Source organism: Pogoniulus pusillus, chromosome 35 (genome assembly GCF_015220805.1).
Source record: "Pogoniulus pusillus isolate bPogPus1 chromosome 35, bPogPus1.pri, whole genome shotgun sequence".
NCBI classification, from domain to species: Eukaryota; Metazoa; Chordata; class Aves; order Piciformes; family Lybiidae; genus Pogoniulus; species Pogoniulus pusillus.
The window spans coordinates 4,753,523-4,772,100 of NC_087298.1; the positions used below are offsets into that span (position 1 = coordinate 4,753,523).

Sequence of the window (18,578 nt, forward strand, 5' to 3'; positions counted from 1 at the left end):
GCCTGAGTGACCCAGAGTGAGGCTGAACACCTCCTGCCAGTGATTATGTCAGTGATGAGCTGAGCCAAGGCTGTGGGATGCTCTTATGTGGTTGGTTGGGTGCCGTTAGCCATCACTTCCCAAGCATTGCTCAAGCAGTTCCATGCCTGGTGCCTTCATTAGCAGCATTTGTAATGAGGCAACAAATAGCCAAACCCCCACTGGCTGCAGAGGAGCCAGGACCACACTCTCAGACTTCTCAAGGACCTGGTGTGAGGCTGAAGACTGACTTGCATCCAGATCCTGCACAGTCTGGGCACAGCAACCTGAAGCTGGTGGTGGTTTTGGGCACTGTTCCAGTGGCAAGGTGGTGGAGTCACCATCCCTGAAGGTGTTTAAGAACAGAGTGGATGTGCCACTTGGTGGCCTGGTTTGGCCAATGCTGTGGAGTTGGGTCATAGGCTGGACTTGATGATCTCAGAGGTCTTTTCCAGCCTCAGTGATTCTGTTTCTCCACACACCAGAAGCTCTTCCAGGGAAACCTCCACCCCAGCTCCACCACCCTACTTAGCACAAGCCTTTAAACTAATATTTGCCTTTCCAGTGTCAATGCAGCCCCAGCTCTCTGCTCAGCTCACACATCCATTCTCTTTAACAGTTTGAGATCTCACACATTTGTTTTTTTTTTTCTCTTCCTAAGCTTCACTGTTAACCTTTAAGATGGAGATAAGGCATAGGAGTTTGGAAAGGAATCAGGAGAGACCTTGGAAAGGTGCCAGGAGCAGTGTTAACAGTGGGCTGCACATCATATCTCTCCAGTTCTTCTCTCCCCCCCAGGGTGATTCGGACTGCTCTCGACTACCACCGTGGTATTACAAACCCTAATGAGGTTTGGAAAATAAGAAACCCACTGCAGCGTGGGAGAAACTAATAGAAATTGTTTTGTCTTCTCTCTCTTAGTCATTAGAAGCAGAGGAAAAACAGCCACAGGCAGCGGCAGGGCTGCAGCATCACCGCACAGCTCATATGCTGGCACCCCCACAAAGTCATTCCAACGTGGCTAATGCTCCTGCTTCCCCTCTGCTCGTGCTCTGCTGTATGCCAGCAATGGGCTCCAGCTGAGCCAGCATGCCTGTGCCAGGATGGAATGAACCCAGGTGACCCCAGTGCCTGCCCAAGTCGGCCCCAGAAGATGCTTGGCTGGCCCATGTCTCTGCCCAGCAGCACACTTGCCAGCATGGACCTGGCAGCTACCCTGCAGTGAGCTGTTGTGCAGAGCTCAGTGTCCCCAGGAGTCAGGGACAGGCAGGGAAGGTGCAGGCAGCACCTGGGGAAGGCAGTGCTGGAGACATATCCATAGTGGCAGCAACCTGGCACTGTCAGGTAGCCACAGCATATGGTGAATTAGCTGGGGTTTGTGACCACATCTGCAAAGCCTTGTTTCTGTGGGCAGAGTTAATTATGGAAGCCCTGAAATGATGTGCACAGTGAGCCCAGGCATGGTGACAGCCCCTGCAGCAAGCTCATCCCTTGCCATTCTCCCAGGGAGAGCCAAGCCCTGCTCTCGGGCTCAGAGAGGTGCCTCAGGGCACCTTCCACTTTGGTCCTCTCCTCCTAGCTCTGCCAGCCATCACACCCAGGCTATGCAGCTGCCTGGTGACAAGTGGCAGCACCATCACACCTTCCAGACGTGAGTATGGGCCCAGCTGGTGCGTGGAAAGCTGAGGTGCAGGCACATGGGCTGCTCTGGACTGTGGTGGTGGAGGAATGAACTGGTACAAGTGCCCTGAACCTTCAACTCAAGCAAACTGGTATTGAAGGCAACAGCCCATGGGAGACTCCTCCTAACTCAGCTGCACTCTGGGCAGGGAGAGAGCATGACAGCAAGGGGATGGGGAGGAGGATGAATGACTTGAGTCAGACCCACCTCCTCATCCTGCATTCCTCTTCACAGCTCCAGCATCCAACCAAGTCATACTGCCCAGGAACAGGGTGTGGTGGGAAGTTTAGATCTCCTGAGTTATCTCATATGCCCTATGGGAAGGATGCAGCAGGGGCTGGGAGGGCTCTCTGCCTAACTAACCCACCACCTTAGGGCCTAACTAACAGTGCCCAAGCTCAAGCCTGGCACTTTCCTTCAGGCTTGCACAGTCACAAGTTACACTGCAACAAGCAGAGGGGCAAATCCTTCATCTCTGGAGTCATCACTTGGGATGGGAAAGAGCAAGACAAGCTTTTCTGCTGCAGTGAGGCCTGCATCCAAGCCCTGCTGTCACTGGGAGGCAGGTATGGCTCGACAGCTGGCATAGCTGCAGAGCACTCAGATATCCCTGCGCTGCTGCCTGCTCTGGACTGCATTGCCTGCAGCAAGGATAAGCTTTGCTAAGTCAGTGTCAAGCTGATATAGTCCTTGGATGGGGAATCTCCATCACCCAGCTCTGGCACTAGCAAAGAAGAGCAGTGATGGGCTGGTGTCAGCCTTATCCCTGGAGGTGCTGCTGGAGTGGTGTCCCTGGTGCAAGCAGCACAAACCCACAGCCTGTGCTGATGGTGACCACTACAGAAGTGCCCATGGCACCCTCTGTCACAGCTTGAAGTTGGGTGATTACTGCCTCAAACCCTCCTGCCTCACTCCCTTCTCTTTTCAGCTGAACACAACCCTTCTTCTCACAGAGCTCCTATGCTCCAGCAGCACCTGCACCCCACATTGGGTGAGAGGAGGAGAAGCAATTCCTCTCTGCATGGCTGTACACCACTGCAATGCTATAAAGCCAGTAAAGACCCCCTGGGATGAAAGGTACTCTATAAAGCTGAGCCATTATTATTACAAACCCAATCTCCACTGCATCTCTTCATAGTGCAGATTAACTACTCAATAAGACCAGCTCTAATTAGTAACATCAGGGATGAGAAAGGCCAGGAGGTCAGACAGCCCACTCCAAGCACTGCTCCCCACAGCACCACAGAAGAGGTGCCCTGAGATCTTGGAAAAGTGAAGGCAGTGCCAGGCACCACGAAGGAAGCAGTGCCAAGGGAAGGATGCCACCTGAATAACCATTCCTCTGCCCAACCCAGGAACAGAGCAGAGTCCTTCTGTGCAGATCCATGTCCCTTCTCTCAAACCATCATCCTTCCCTCATGCTCAAGACTTGAACAAAGATATCACCATCAGGTTTTCAAAGGGTAGACCCTGAAGACCTCACCTGAGCCCCCTGACAGCTGTGTGAGGGGAAGTGAGTGTCCCTCACGAGCTACAGGCTGGATACAGCAGGTCAGGCCTCTTTCAGGAGCAGCCTGTGTCCCAGACCAGCTCCCCAAGGGACGAGCATTCCCTGGACCCTTCACCTCCCATCTCACAAATAGCTCCCAGCTCCAGGGCCAGGAGACCTTCTCACAGACACATACACACACACCCTGCCCAGCAACATTCCCTGAGTGGCACCCAACTGCCTGCTCCCATCCTGCCATGGACCAGCACTCCTCACTGTCCGAGCAATGCTAATGCATGCACCCTTCTGCCTTCCTCCACCTCCTGCTCCCAGAAACCCAGTGGCTATCCTCATCTCCACATGTCCCCTCCTGGAAGTGTTCAAGGTCAGGTTGGATGAGAGCTTGAGCAACCTGTTCTAGTGGGAGGTGTCCCTGCCCGTAGCAGAGGAGGTGGAGCGAGAGAATCTTTAAGGTCCCTTCCAACCCAAACGATTCTATGACTCCTCTCAGCCATCCCAGCTGGCATGGCAGCACTGGTGGTGGGGAGGGCAGGAATGTGTCCAGAGAAGGGCAACAAAGCTGGTGAGGGGCCTGGAGCACAGCCCTGTGAGGAGAGGCTGAGGGAGCTGGGGGTGTGCAGCCTGCAGCAGAGGAGGCTCAGGGCAGAGCTCATTGCTGTCTGCGACTACCTGAAGGGAGGCTGTAGCCAGGTGGGGTTGGGCTCTTCTGCCAGGCAACCAGCAATAGAACAAGGGGACACAGTCTCAAGCTGTGCCAGGGGAGGTCTAGGCTGGATGTTAGGAGGAAGTTGTTGTCAGAGAGAGTGATTGGCATTGGAATGGGCTGCCCAGGGAGGTGGTGGAGTCACCATCCCTGCAGGTGTTGAAGCAAAGCCTGGCTGAGGCACTTAGTGCCATGATCTAGTTGATTGGCCAGGGCTGGGTGCTAGGTTGGACTGGATGATCTTGGAGGCCTCTTCCAACCTGTTTGATTCTATGATTCTATGAAGAGAGCTCCATGCCTGGACGCAGCCTTGCTCAGCCCAATTAGGCTGCTGGGAGACAGGCTCTGGTTCTGCTGTGTGATTAGCTGTGCAAATGCAAATCTGAAGTTCCTCTGCTGCAGCTGCTAACAAGATAATGAATATTTTCATCAGCTGCAGAGAATACAAACATCTGCACAGACACAAACGCGCTGCCAGGGCCAGGGCGGGGGGAGCAGGAGGCAGGCACATGGTGGGGGGAGCTGTTCCCTGGCATCTCCTGTTGCGGGGGCAGCAGCTCTGCCACCACCTGCTGCTCCCTGAGCAGGGCCTGTGGGTGACTCTCTGGTTCTGGTAGGTGCTGGTACCACATCCAACAGCAGTGCCTTGGCTCTGGGCTTTGCCTGTGAGAGCAGGTTTGGGGGAGCGTACCCATGGTACATGTTGGCTCTACTCCTTCACTGTCCCCCGCTGGGACTTGAGTTCCCTTTTAAAACATCAAGTCTCCCATCTGCATGGCTGCAAAGTCTGCCTACAGAGCACAGTGAAAGCTGCTTGGCTTTTCCTTGGTGTCATGCTAAAGGTGGGAGCTTGGCTGAACTTTTTAACATCCATTCATATTTCATAGAATCATAGAATGTCAGGGGCTGGAAGGGACCTCCAAAGATCATCTGGTCCAGTCCCCCTGCCAGAGCAGGATCACCCACAGCAGATCACACTGGAAGGCATCCAGACAGTTCTTGAGTATCTCCAGAGAGAGAGACTCCATAACCTCCCTGGGCAGTCTGTGCCAGTGCTCTGTCACCCTCACAGGGAAAAAATTCTTCCTCAGGTTCACATGGAACCTCCTGTGCCTCAGCTTCCACCCAGTGCCCCTTGCCCTATCACTGAGCATCACCCAGCAGAGCCTGGCTCCAGCCTCCTGGCACTCACCTGCACAGATCTATAAACATGAATGAGGTCACCTCTCAGTCTCCTCTCCAAGCTCCAAGCCCCAGCTCCCTCAGGCTCTCCTCATAAGGAAGATATTCAACTTCCTTAATGATTTTTGTGGCTCTGTGCTGGACTCTCTCAAGCAGCTCCCTGTGCTTCTTGAGCTGGGGGGGCCCAGAACTGGACACAGTACTCCAGAGGAGGCCTCGCCAGGGCAGAGTAGAGGGGCAGGAGAACCTCCCTCGACCTACTAACCACAGCCCTTCTAACTCACTCCAGAATGGCACTTGGCCTTCCTGGCCACGAGAGCACACTGCTGGCTCATGGCCATCCTTCCATCCACCAGGACACCCAAGTCCTTCTCCCCTGTTTTTGTACCAGCATGTTCTGTACCAGTCTTCACACACTGCCTGGCACTACTGGAGGGGCTGTTGAGGCCCAAGCCCTAAATCATGCATGTGCAACTGATTTGGGGCTCTGTCTGTGGTGGCACCTTCCAGCCCACGTCCCTCCAACTCCCCAGGGCTGATGCCCACACTGGGAGCAGCAGAGATCTCCAGGACCCCTCTGCCAAACAGCAGAGACCAACCCCATGTGAGGTTACCTCACTGCCAGCTCACACTGGAATGAAATACAGCAGCTCAGGAATGCAAACAGAGCAGACACAGGGCAACAGGAGCAGGAGGGGGCTGTGATGGTTGGAGGAGAAAGTTCTTCACTGAGAGAGTCATTGGACACTGGAATGGGCTGCCCGGGGAGGTGGTGGAGTCGCCGTCCCTGGAGCTGTTCAGGGCAGGATTGGACGTGGCACTTGGTGCCATGGTCTGGCCTTGAGCTCTGTGGTAAAGGGTTGACTTGATGATCTGTGAGGTCTCTTCCAACCCTGATAATACTGTGATACTGTGACTTATCTTGAAGTTGTTTTCCATAGTGATTCTGTTACTCTGTGATGGCCATGCCCATACTCACCAAGGCTGTGCTGTCCCACTCCTTAAATCCTCCCCACACCAGCTGCAGAACAAGCCTGAAACCCTTTAGTACATGAGATATCTGTCACTAACAACTCAGTGCATTTTAAACCTCATCTCTTCCAGCCAGCCTCCTGCACAGTCTTTAGGATCTGGCTGGCACTAGGCTTGCTTTTGTTTTGCTGGAAGAATGAAAACTCCCCAGGAATCCAGTGAAAAGCATGTGGCTGCAAACTGCTGGAAAGCCCAGCTGAAAGCTGCACAAGCTGTTCTGCTGCTCAGTGGGATGCCAGCTTTGAGATGGAGCCAGGCTGGTGCAAGCAGGATGTAAGAGTAACCTAACTGACGGGGTGCTGTGTTCATTGCTTAGTCATTTCTACATGAGATTGATAAAACCTCTATGCTTAGCATGGGCAGTGAGACTGTGCTCAAAAATCCATGGTCTGTGTCTATGTGCAGCCTCTTCTGGGCTCTGAAAAGGGTTGGGTAGAATGAGAGATTCATAGAATCATTTGGGTTGGGAGAGATCTTTAACATCATTATGTCCAGCCATTAAGCCAGCAAGGTTAAGTCCACCACTAAACCATGTCTCTCAGCATCACCTCTACATGGCTTTTCAGTCCTTCCAGAGATAGTGACTCCACCACTGCCCTGGGCAACCTGTTCCAGAGAGGGACAACTCTTCCAGGGAAGAAATTGTTCCTCATGCCCAATCTGGATCTCCCCCAACACAGCTTGAGGCTGTTTTCCCTTGTCTTATCACTTGTTTCCTGGGAGAAGAGACCAATCCCCACCTCACCTCAGCCTCCTTTCAGGAATTGTAGTGCCAGAAGGTCTCCCCTCAGCCTCCTGTTCCCCAGGCTCAACAATTGGGGTTCCCTCAGCCACTCCTCACAGGACCTGTTCTCCAGACCCTTCACCAGCTTTCTCTGGACATGACTCAAACTGGGCTCAAGAAAGCAGCCAGGTCTTCCACAGTGTTAGGCTGAGAAGTGGAAAAAAAAAGGGATTGAAGAAAAGTAGCTCAGATGTGAGCCTCCTGGGGGCTGCAAAGCCATTGAGTGAGACACGGCCACAAGCCAGCACCAGGACATCTCTACTCTGAAGGCAGCATCCCCAGCTGGGAGCAGACAGTGGTCCTGCACAGCACATCGTGGGAGCAGGGCAGAGAGCACAGCACCCCGCAGTAGAACAGCTCTCCACAGAGCTGCTAAACCACTAACAAGCCCCTGACCAGCTGCTGAGGACCAAGAGCTGAGGCATTAGCCTGGCTTGGAGAGACATCATTGCTTCCAACTGAGGCTTCAGAGTTGTGAGCAGGTAATAGAATTGCAGGAGCAAACAATAAAAAGAGGAATGAAATGGGAGGCAGGCAGTGGGAAAGAGCTCCATCCGTTACCCTGGACCGAAGGGGAAGAGGTAAACAAGGCACTGGGCACCGGCTGGCGCCGAGCTCGCTGGCACAGGGATAACAAACAGCACAATTACAACTTCTGTGCTCAGAGGTTGCAAAGAGAGGGGGCAAAATATGGAAAAATCGATAGTCTTAATTTAATCAGCTACAGTCAGTATGTTTGTGGTGCTGGGGAGGGGGGAGGCAGAACTATCTCTTCCTGCAAGCAACAAGCTGGGTGGCACCAGCGATGCCCCTACTCAGACTCCTGCACCCAGGTCACAGAATCCCAGCATGGTGAGGGTTGGGAGGGACCTCTGGAGATCACAGAATCACACAGAATCACCAAGTTGGAAAAGACCTCTAAGATCATTAAGTCCAACCTATCACCTAAGCTTTCTAATTAACTAAGCCATGGCACTAAGTGCTTCATCCAGCCGCCTCTTAAACACCTCTAGGGATCACAGGCTCACAGGATGTCAGGGGCTGGAAGGGATCCAAAGAGATCATCAAGCCCAACTTATCACCTAACCTTTCTAATTAACTAAACCATGGCACTAAGTGCCTCATCCAGCCTCCTCTTAAACACCTCCAGGGATCACAGGGTCACAGGACATCAGGGGTTGGAAGGGACCCAAAGTCCAACCACCCTGCCAGAGCGGGACCATAAAATCTAGCTCGGGTCACAGAGGAACACATCCAGACAGGTCTTGAAAGTCTGCAGAGGAGGAGACTCCACAACCTCTCTGGGCAGCCTGTGCCAGTTCTCTGGGACCCTTACAGTAAAGAAGTTTCCTCTTTGTGTTGAGTTGGAACCTCCTGTGCTGCATCTTGCATCCATTGCTCCTTGTCCTATCATAGGAAGCAAGTGAGCAGAGCCTGTCCCCTGCCTCCTGATGGTGACTCCACCACCTCCTAGTGTCAGTCTAGTGTCAGTCATTCTTTCCTTGAAGAACTCCTTCCTAATGTCCAGCCTAAACCCGCCCTGGTGCAGTTTGAGACAGTGTTCTCTTGTTCTGTTGCTGAGTGCCTGGGAGATCATCTAGTCCAACCCCCCCGCTAAAGCAGGGTCAGTCACCCACAGCAGGTTGCATGCTGGGATGTGATGCTGCACCTGGCTGAGCACCCATCCCAGCCCCTGGCAGCACCCACGGCTGGGAGAGCATCAGGTGCAGCTGGCACAAGGCCTCCCCGAGCGCAAAGGGGAGTGATGGAGTTGGGATGGCTCCCAAAGCAGTCCCCTATCAAGGAGGGCACCAAGCTGTCAGCTCACCCTGACAGTTTATTAAGGGCTGAGAAGCAAGGAGGGGAAGGAGTGACAGATTTAAAATTAACTTGCCAAAGTCCCCATCAATGTTATGACAATTCCCTGAGTCGGTTCAGCAACCTGGCGTGGCTGACAGCCTTAACAGAGCTGTGCAGAGCTGAGCTGGCTGCTGGGCTGGCAGTGCTGGGGGTGCACAGGCACCCATCCCTCCCCATGACATCCCTGGACACCTCGGCAGCACCAGCCAGTGCTCAGCACCACCTCCAACCCACCCTTGCCCCTCCCCAGTGCTGCAAAGAAGCAGCAGCCCTGTTGGAGAGGTGGGGACACAGGGAGCAGCATCCTCCGGGGAGTGGTCCACAGAGGGAAGATGCTTCCAGTTTGTGGGAAGGTGCTTGGCACAACAGCCCAGCAGCCTCCAGAGCTGGCCTCACTGGTTATGGACAGGGCAAAAACACCCAGTGTTCTGCAGGGTTTGGCAGACAGGAAGTGCTGACAAAAACTCTCTCCCCCTTCCACTCACCAAGCTCTATTGGCTATTTAGGGAGTCACAGAAGTGCTGTGTTATGATCAAGTCCAACCATCAACCCAGCACAGCCAGGACACCTCAGCACCACATCCACACAGCTGGTCAATCTCCCCAGGGATGGGGACTCCACCACTGCCATGGAAAAGCCTGTGCCAGGGCTTGACAACCCTTTAGGGGAAGAAATTCATGTCCAACCTAAACCTGCCCTGGCACAACTTGGGGTTCTTTCCTCTTGTCCTATCACTTGTTCCTTGGGAGAAGAGACCAACTCCCACCTGGCTCCAACCTCTTCTCCGGTAGGTGTCAAGAGCAATAACGTCTCCCCTCAGCCTCTTTTCCTCCAGGCTAAACAACTCCAACACTCAGAAACTTCCCAGACTTGCTGCATCTATGCTGGAGGGGATGAAATGAGAGCTGTGTGGATGAGCAAGGTGCTCCCCATGCCTCAGGGCTGTGCCAAGCCAGAACAAGAGCTGGGAGGAGTGGCAGAGCCAGGGATAGGGATGTGATGGTACCCTGGTTTGGGCAGACAGCTGCTCCCTGGGGAGTGCTCTACATTGTTCTGCCATCCAGTAATAATCCAGCAAGTAAAGCTGGCTCCAGGGGTAGTAATTTGGGTTTTCTCCATATTAACAGCACAAAAGCAACAGTCTGAAACTGCAAACAGCTCTTAAACAAAAATCTCTATTCCCTCGTGGCAAAGAGACAGCACAAAACGGATAAGGAATGAACAAACAACCCATTTGGAAAATAATCCCCCAGTGATTCAGGGCTGGTGCAGAGTTTGGGCTCTGCCCCACCGTGAGGCAACGGGGGAAAAATTGCTCTAATCTAGTCTGTAGTGAGCTGGATCCACCGCTGAGCCTCCTGGCTTAACCACGAGGTGTGACTGGAATAGATCAGCTCCAATCCCATCTACTTATCAACACTGCCCAGCTGAAAAGAGCCTTCTTTACAAGGGAGGGATGCCCAGGAGGAGGTGGCTCTAAATGTCCTCTTGGTTCAGTGGTGGAAGGAGTGAGGGAGGGTTCTGATCTGTGATGAAAGATCCTTCCTCTGCCCCCCCAACAATGTGCCCCATGAGGGACCACACAGGGCAAGCATCACTGGAGGAGCACTTTGATTTAAATCCTTGCAACAAAGCAGCAGCAGTGGTGCAGTCCTCCCAGCAGGAACCTACCAGTGGACATGGTGCAGTCCTCCAAAGAGAAACCTTGACTGATTCTGCCTTGTTCAGAAGGTCAGTTAAACACCCAAACCACCACAGACATAATCAGTGGTAATTAAGCCACCTCAGTACAGAAAAAAAATGCTGTCCACAGAGATTCTAATTAATGATGGCTACAACCTAAACTGCAGGGATGCTTAGGTGCTCACATCCTGCTGGGCTGTGGCTTCACTGTCACTGATGGATGGGGACAGGGTCCTGGGCACCAGTATGAATGGACATGTGAGCAGGTTGGGGCTCTGTGTAACACGACCAGTGCTAGAGTATGTATGGAGCACAGCTAGCACACACCAGCATGAACCATCCAGGCTGCTGGCCATCACTCTTGTGAGTATGTTGGTTGCAGAAGGCAGTACTGGCTTCCCCCATCCTTCCCCTGGGCATCACAATCTCCTCAGTCCTTTCATTCAGGTGCTTGGGTGATGCTGACCTCTTTGGATGAGGGAACTTAAAGAGGAAAACCAAACTTGAAGCAGCACTGACTAGAATCACAGGCTGGTGTAAGGTCTGGGGCCTCCAAAGCCTGGTGTGCTGCATGCTTGTGCCAAATAACATCTCTACTCTGCTGTCTGAACTTCCCTGCTGCACATCCCCATCCTCTTGAGCCAGACAGACAATAAAGCTGTTGGTGCTGCACCAGCTCCATCCTAGTGCCTCACCAAGGCACAGCCATCAGAAGGACAGAGGCTCTAATCAGTGCTGCAACCCACTGGGTGGCAAAGCAACTAACCCAACACTGATGGGATGGAAATATGGCTGTAACTGATAGGTGTTGCCCAGGCCAGGGTGTGTGAGGTGGCTTTGGCCAGCACAAAGGCTGCCTGCACACCACGCTGACATGCCTGGCAGATTGAGAAGATCCTATTTATTAAAGGCATTGAAGATGTGGCGCCATGGGAAGCAGACACCATTCAAAGGACTGTCACATCTGCATAGCTAAAGGAGCCCAGCAGTCATAAATCCCTCTAAAATACTCAGCCCCTTGTTCTGATAGCAGGTTCTTGCTCCTACTTCGCAGAAACAGGCTTTTAATCCCTGGTATTAGGCAGCTTCCTGCTATGTTTCAAATGCACCAAATTAAGGGCTTCTCTAACAGCTGGTGTCTTAATGCTCAGAGAGGTTCTTGAATATCTATGAAAATCAGAGGCAAATTACATCTTTTAGTTAATAATTTCTTCTCCATTAACCTTCTCCTCTTCCCTTGTTAGGAGATGATGTAATGGTGCTTCTGTGGTGTAACCCTCTGACACACTGGGCAGCCTGGCCACAGGGAAGGATGCTGCACGCAGGGAAGTGAGCCCTTCTCATCAGCTCCTGATGCTTCTGGAGCCAACTGGCTGCGTTCAAACGGGAAAGGGAGGCTGTGCTGCCCTCCCAGGCTGCTGGAAGCATTTCTGGAGCAGGCCATGCTGCCTCCCACCAGGGTCCAAGCTCTGCCCAGGCAGAGCATTGCACGCTGCAGCCTCCAACATGTGGGCTCAATTTCCAGGTTGCTTTTGTTTCAGACCTGATTTCTCCTGTCTATCACAGACCCAAAACTAGTCCCACGGCCAGCAGGAGGCACAGGAAGCTCAGTTTGTGATGGTGAGGTTGTGCAGAGGAGTGGGCTCTCACTGGGCAAAACCACTGGGAAAAAGCCTCCCATCAGTGCACACACCCCTGCCATCACCCACCCAGAGTGGCAGGAGCAGTGCCAGCTGTGAGAAGGAGGACACATCACTAACAACCCTTTTCTTTTTCAACCTGAAAACCTGTCAGCCAGAGCCCCAGGGAGTGCTCTGAGCCCTGGAAGGTGCAATCCCAACACTGCCTGTGATTTACCCTGAGAGTTAAAAAGGCTAAGGGCAACCCCAGAAGGAACCACTCCTGATCCAGCCTGGAACTGCCCAAACCTACCATCCTCAGGATGCCTTTGGGCAATGCAGGTTGAAGATTGACACTAGACAGAAAGAAGACATTTTTCACACTCAGGGTGGTGAGACATTGGTGCAGGTTCCTCATAGAGCTGGGAAATGTCCCATCCCTGGAACAATTCCAGGTCAGGTTATTTGGGGCTCTCACTAACCTGTTGTAGTTGCAGATGTCCCTGCTGACTGCAAGGGGACCTGTAAAGTCCCTTCCAATTCAAACCACTCTGATTCTGACATGAGTGAGAGAAGACCAAGACTAATCAGACCCACAGAAAACCTTGCATAGTTTTTGGCTGGAAATTAGCCCTAAGGACAGCAGTGACAAAGCAGCCCTGAGACTGCAGCCCTGAGTAAGGAAGGGGAAGGATGGCTTCCAACCCTCCTGCTTTGCAGGGCAAGCAAAGGACAGGCTACAAGTGAGATGAGGAGGAAATTTAGGCCTCTACAAAAACAGGATTGGTGCTTAGGGACTGACAAAGTGGGGTTAGACCTCATTTGGAGTGAGCCCATCCAGTTCTGGCCTATCCAGGAGACAAGCTTGGGAAGTGTAGGAAGGAGGAGCCAGGGAACTCCAGGCCAGTCAGTCTCACCTCTGTGCCCAGTAAGATCATGGAGCAGATCCTCCTGGAGGCACTACTGAGACAGAAGAATAGTGAAGAGGTGACTGGTTACAATCAGCATGGCTTCACCAAGGGCAAATCCTGCCTGACAAATCTGGCCTAGGGTAGGGTGTCCCTGCCCATGGCAGGGGGGTTGGAACTAGATGATCCCTGTGGTGCCTTCCAACCCTGACTGATTCTATGACTCTATGTTTTTGAAGCCCCAGACTTGCTCAACCCAGCAACTCATGGAAAATTTCAGCTCTGCAGCCCTGGCTCTGCTCTGATGGCCCCACTGACACTTGTAACATGGGAGGGAGGCAAATCAAAGAGCAGCCCACTGGGAAAATTGCCTTTATGTACAGTCAATCTTCACTTCCAGCAAATGCTGTGGCTCTGCTGGCTCCAAGCACTCTGCTGGCTGTGCCTTTCTGAGAGCCTTTGTCGTGGTGGAGCTCATAACTCATCTGCTGTCGAGAGAGCAAAGGTGCAGAGCTCAGCCAGCATTCACAGCCAGGAAGGCTCAGCATTCAGCTAGGGAAAAGCACCCAGAAAACCACCATGGCCAGCACTGATGAGCACCCACACCTGCAGCTAAAATCAGAGGCAGCAATGAGGTCTCAGCACCTTAATAGGAAAGAAACCTTCAGTGCACTGGCAGATGCTGGGCAAGGAAGAATTGTGTCTGGGTGGGAAGTGGTCCTCTCCTGAGCACCTTGGTTTGCACTCACTTAAAATGCAGCTGCATTCAGTGAAATGAAGATAAAGAAATAAATCAGTTCATTTGCCAGGCCTGAACTCAGCAGCTATCAGCAACATCTCCTCCATGAGCACTGCAAAGTGGGGGCAGTTCAACCCCTGCTGTCCCCACCCACGTCTGGCTCTCAGCACTCCTGATACATCTGGAAAGCAGCTCCCAAGCACCTAGAATCATGGAATCAGCCAAGTTGGAAGAGACCTCCAAGCTCATCCAGTCCAACCTAGCACCCAGCCCTGGCCAATCAACCAAACCATGGCACTAAGTGCCTCATCCAGGCTTTGCTTCAACACCTCCAGGGATGGCGACTCCACCACCTCCCTGGGCAGCCCATTCCAATGCCAATCACTCTCTCTGGCAAGAGCTTCCTCCTAAGAAGAACTCCACCTCTTGCTATCTGCTACCAGCACTCTGGTGGGGAATTTATGTCCAACTTATTCATGCTACACTCCCAGCACTGTAACTGGGGGCACTGAACAAAACCAGCTCAGACAGTCACAAACACACCCAAGGAAATGCTCTTCCATGCTACATGCAATCAAACGGCAGAACTCATTGCAGGATATGGTGGAGGTGAAAGAAATCAGTGCTCAGAAAGAGAAGAGGCAACCCCACCAAGAACAGCCCACAGGAAGTGATCAAACACTCATAGGACAAGAGGCACAGCAGCCCAGGAGGGTCCTATGCTGCCTGCAGGAAGGATAAGCAGGTAGGAAGGCTACAGATGTTTGTCATCCTCTTGCTCTCTTCCCCTAGTAAACATATCAGAGCTGTTGGCTCTGTTCCAACAGACCTTGGTCCCATCTCACCATCCCAATGTTCCCAAGACTAGGAGCAGAACCAGGCCATACCTGAAACTCATCTGGAACACCTGCCCTTGGTTGACATGCTGGCTCCTGTTGTTATAGCCATGAAGCATCTCCCCAAAGAGTGTGTCGTTGAACTTGGCATCCGACTTCAGGCACTTAGGGCCCTCGCAGATGTCAGACAGCATCAGGCAGGACTTCCCATCCGGGGCCAGTTTGTACTCCTCCACGCACCTGCAGAGCACCACGAGCTATATCAGATGGGCCAGGCACAGAGCATGCCAGCCCATGAGCTCTGGCATGGGATAAGCTTCTACCAAACCCAACCAAGCATCATCAATAGTGGCTGCCTGGGAAGGTATAGAGGTGGTACAGAGGTTACAGAGTCCAGATCCTCTGCAGTGGATTGGTTGGGCAATGAGCAAATGAGCTGCTCACCCTACACCCATCCTTTCTGCAGCAGCACAACTCTGTCTGCCTGTGGCCATGCTCTCCTGCCTGGAACCTGCCCTGTGGTGAAGAGTGGAGCTGAGCCCTTTGGGCATCTGCTGCTCAACCACCCCCACCAGTCTCTGCTTGCCCAGTACTCCTTAACACTGCTGTGGTGCAGACACAAATGTTCCCCAGGCAAGAGTGAAGTAAAATTGGACTTCTGCCCCTTTTTCCACCCAGTAGTGCTCTCCTGCAAGGAGACCAACCCTTTGCTCCTTGGTCCCACTTTCGAGCTGCTTGTGGGTAAGATGCTCAAGGTCATCTTCAGCAGACACTATGGGAAACTGAGGCAGGCAGCAGGGATGTGATTTAATGACAGACACTGGAAACAGCAGTTGGATATGGAATCAGAGTCACAGAATTACTTAGGTTGGAAGAGACTCTTATAACTGAGTCCAACCATTAATCTAACCTTACCATGTCCACCACTAAACCATGTCCCTAAGTGCCACAGCTTTTATACGCTCATCCTGCCTCCCCTCCTCCTTCCTTCAGCCTCTTCCTCAGCACTGCAGCTCCCAGGAACCTCCTTTCCCTGCCTGTCCCTTTCTCCTTGCAGCCACAGTGCTCTGTTGTCATCAACCCCACCTCCATCCAGGCTTGCTCCCCCCTCCATTCCTCTATCACTTTTTGCTCCCCCCTCCATTCCTCTATTACTTTTTGCTCCCCCCTCCATTCCTCTATCACTTTTTGCTCTCCCCTCCATTCCTCTATCACTTTTTGCTCTCCCCTCCATTCCTCTATCACTTTTTCCCTGCCGCAAGCGGAACTCCCATCGGTCTGTTGTGCTTTTCCTTGCCTGCTCCCAAAGTGCAGATCTGCCTTGAAAAGGGATTATGGAAAAAGGGGGAGGAAAAAAAAAGTGAAAAGAGTCCCTGTCCTTGGGGATGGGAAATTGAAATGCAGATCTGCTGTGTGGGTGTGGATGGAGACCATGGAATGTCTCAAGATTTTCTAGACCCTTCCCTGAAAGGTTGTTTGTGCCTGTGTGGATTTCCACCGCTTTTGCAGGCACAGCAGAGGCAATGTGCTCCTGCCTCAGTGACTCAACTGCTCTGTGCTGCTAAACAACAATTCAAAAAGAAGTTGAGGGTGGGGAGAGAAGCAAAAAAACAAAAAAAAAATCATAACAAACTCAAAACCTCAGCAAAAAAGGGAAAAGAAAGAAGCTGACACAGGCAATGCTCCCTGGGCTGCTCTTGTCTGGGGAGCAGCAAGAGGCTTGGGCTGCATGAGGCACAGCATCATGACTCCATGGGTGCTCCTCAGGGTTACTGACAGGAATTTGCTTCCCTTCTCACTTGTGGGCATTTCCTGCCCAAAAGAGCATCTTTTTCCCTCCTTCACCCCAGTCATTCCCACTACGACATGAAGCAAGCTCCTCATGTGCCCAGAAGCGTGACCCAGGCGAGGGATGCAATATGCAGACAGCCCTGGGGCCAGGCATGGGACAGGGCAAGCAAAGGCTGACTGCAGCTGTGCAGCACAAAGCCAGATAATCACCAAGCTCCTCTCGAACATGCTGCAGCCAGGGAGATTTTCCCAAGAGAACACACTAAATTGTGTAGGATTATAGGATCCTGGCCAAAATCGGGGATGAAACTCTATTTTAAGAGAGGCACAGAGGAGGCAAAAAGCAATAAAGTAGTATTTTTTTAAACAGATCCTCCACCTTCCCCCTCCAATACACAATGTACAATTTCTGAGTCCCTCCAGGGTGAGTCACAGATCAGGCTGCACTGTGTCACAGTGGAGGAGAGGAGGAGGAAGGTGCATCTGCTCACACTGCTCCTTGCACTCCCCCCTATGCTTTTTGCCTGCAGGCAAAGCAGGTGCCTCAGTTCCTGCTGGGAGCCAGCTCCATAAACAGCCTTTTCTCGGGCACACCAGCTTGGGGGTGGGTGGCACAGGAGGGCTGACAGGGATGGAAAAGGGCACAGGTTATTGATCTGCTAGTGGGAGATGCAGGAGTGTTGGGGGGGGACTCACCCGCAGAACATGAAGATGGTGCTGGATGTGGGGTCGTGGGGCAGAGGGAGGGTCTGCTGCAGACAGAGCTGCTCACAGCCACCGTTGAAGCCATCTGAGCAGTCAATCCCTTTGGAGTAGTCGTAACAACCGGTGCCATCCTTCATGGGTCGGAGGTCCTCGGGGCACTGCAGTGAGAGATGGGACGTGGTAAGGTCACCCACCCTGGAGACACAGCCCCTCTCAGGGCACAGCCCACCTGAGAACTCTGAGTTAGAGTCACAGAATTAGTCAAGGTTGAAAGGGACCACAAGGATCATCCAGCTCCAATCCCCCTGCTACAGGCAGGGACACCTCACACTAGATCAGGCTGTCTAGAGCCTCATCCAATCTGGCCTTAAACACCTCCAGCCATGCCGCTTCCACCACCTCCCTGGGCAACCCATTCCAGTGTCTCACCACCCTCATGGTGAAGAACTTATTCCTAACATCCTGTTTGCCTTGAGTGCTGAATGGAGCAGCCCCAAGGGCCCTGCACCACTTCACACAGTCTTTGGGGAAGGGGCAAGGACCAGGAGAAAAAGACCATGCTGCAAAAGCTTTGTTCCACATCATGCCTCTGGAGAAGGTGAAATCTTCAAGGCAGCAAAGTTACACAGTGATGAAGCCTCAAGTCAGTGTGGGATGAAGGGTGCCAACCTGCTGTGGAACATGCTGCAGCAATCCTCTATATTTATTCCCTGGTCCTCTCAGATATAGAAAGGTCTGGTGCAACCCAGAAAAAAAACACCTCAACACCTAGGACCAACTCAGTAAATCTTCTCAGAGCTTGGGAGTAAACCCAGGAAAGCATCTCAAACCACACCAGGCAGGCCAGCAAGCATGGTTTGGGCACCAGAGAATCTTAGTATCTTTAAGGTTGGAAAGGACCTTTAAAATCATCAAGTCCTACCATAACTCAACTACCATGGCCACTAAACTATAGCCTGAGCTGTCATGTCAAACACTCCAGGGATGGTGACTCCACCACCTCCCTGGGCAGTCTGTTCCAATGCCAATCACTCCTTCAGTAATGACATTTTACCTACTATCCAACCTAAACCTCCCCTGGCACAACTTCAGCCCAATTCCTCTCGTCCTGTCATTAGAATCACAGAGTCAACCAGGTTGGAAGAGACCTCCAAGATCAGCCAGACCAACCTAGCACCCAGCCCTATTCAGTCAACCAGACCATGGCACTAAGTGCCTCATCCAGGCTTTGCTTGAACACCTCCAGGGATGGCAACTCCACCACCTCCCTGAGCAGCCTATTCCAATGCCAATCACTCTCTCTAGCAACAACTTCCTCCTAACATCCAGCCTAGACTTCCCCCAGCACAACTTGAGACTGTGTCCCCTTGTTCTATTGCTGGTTGCCTGGGAGAAGAGACCAACCCCCACCTCACTGCAACCTCCTGTCAGGGAGATATAGAGAGCAAAGAGGTCTGTGCTCAGTTGGACTGGATGATCTTGGAGGTTTCTTCCAACCTGGTTGATTCTATGATTCTAAACAACTCC

The 18,578-nt window shown here is 52.5% G+C and overlaps 1 protein-coding gene across 10 annotated transcripts in view; it reads right to left on the minus strand.

Moving 5' to 3' along the window:
* The window catches only part of ASTN2 (astrotactin 2), a 471,703-nt gene that overhangs the window by 164,058 nt on the left and 289,067 nt on the right, over positions 1–18,578 (minus strand). For all 10 annotated transcript variants that reach the window (XM_064171672.1, XM_064171662.1, XM_064171667.1 and 7 more), the window contains 2 exons: positions 17,043–17,209; positions 14,607–14,795 (listed from right to left, as the gene is read on the minus strand). In XM_064171672.1, coding sequence (XP_064027742.1) covers positions 14,607–14,795; positions 17,043–17,209 — 356 coding nt within the window. The remainder of the gene's footprint in view (positions 1–14,606; positions 14,796–17,042; positions 17,210–18,578) is intronic.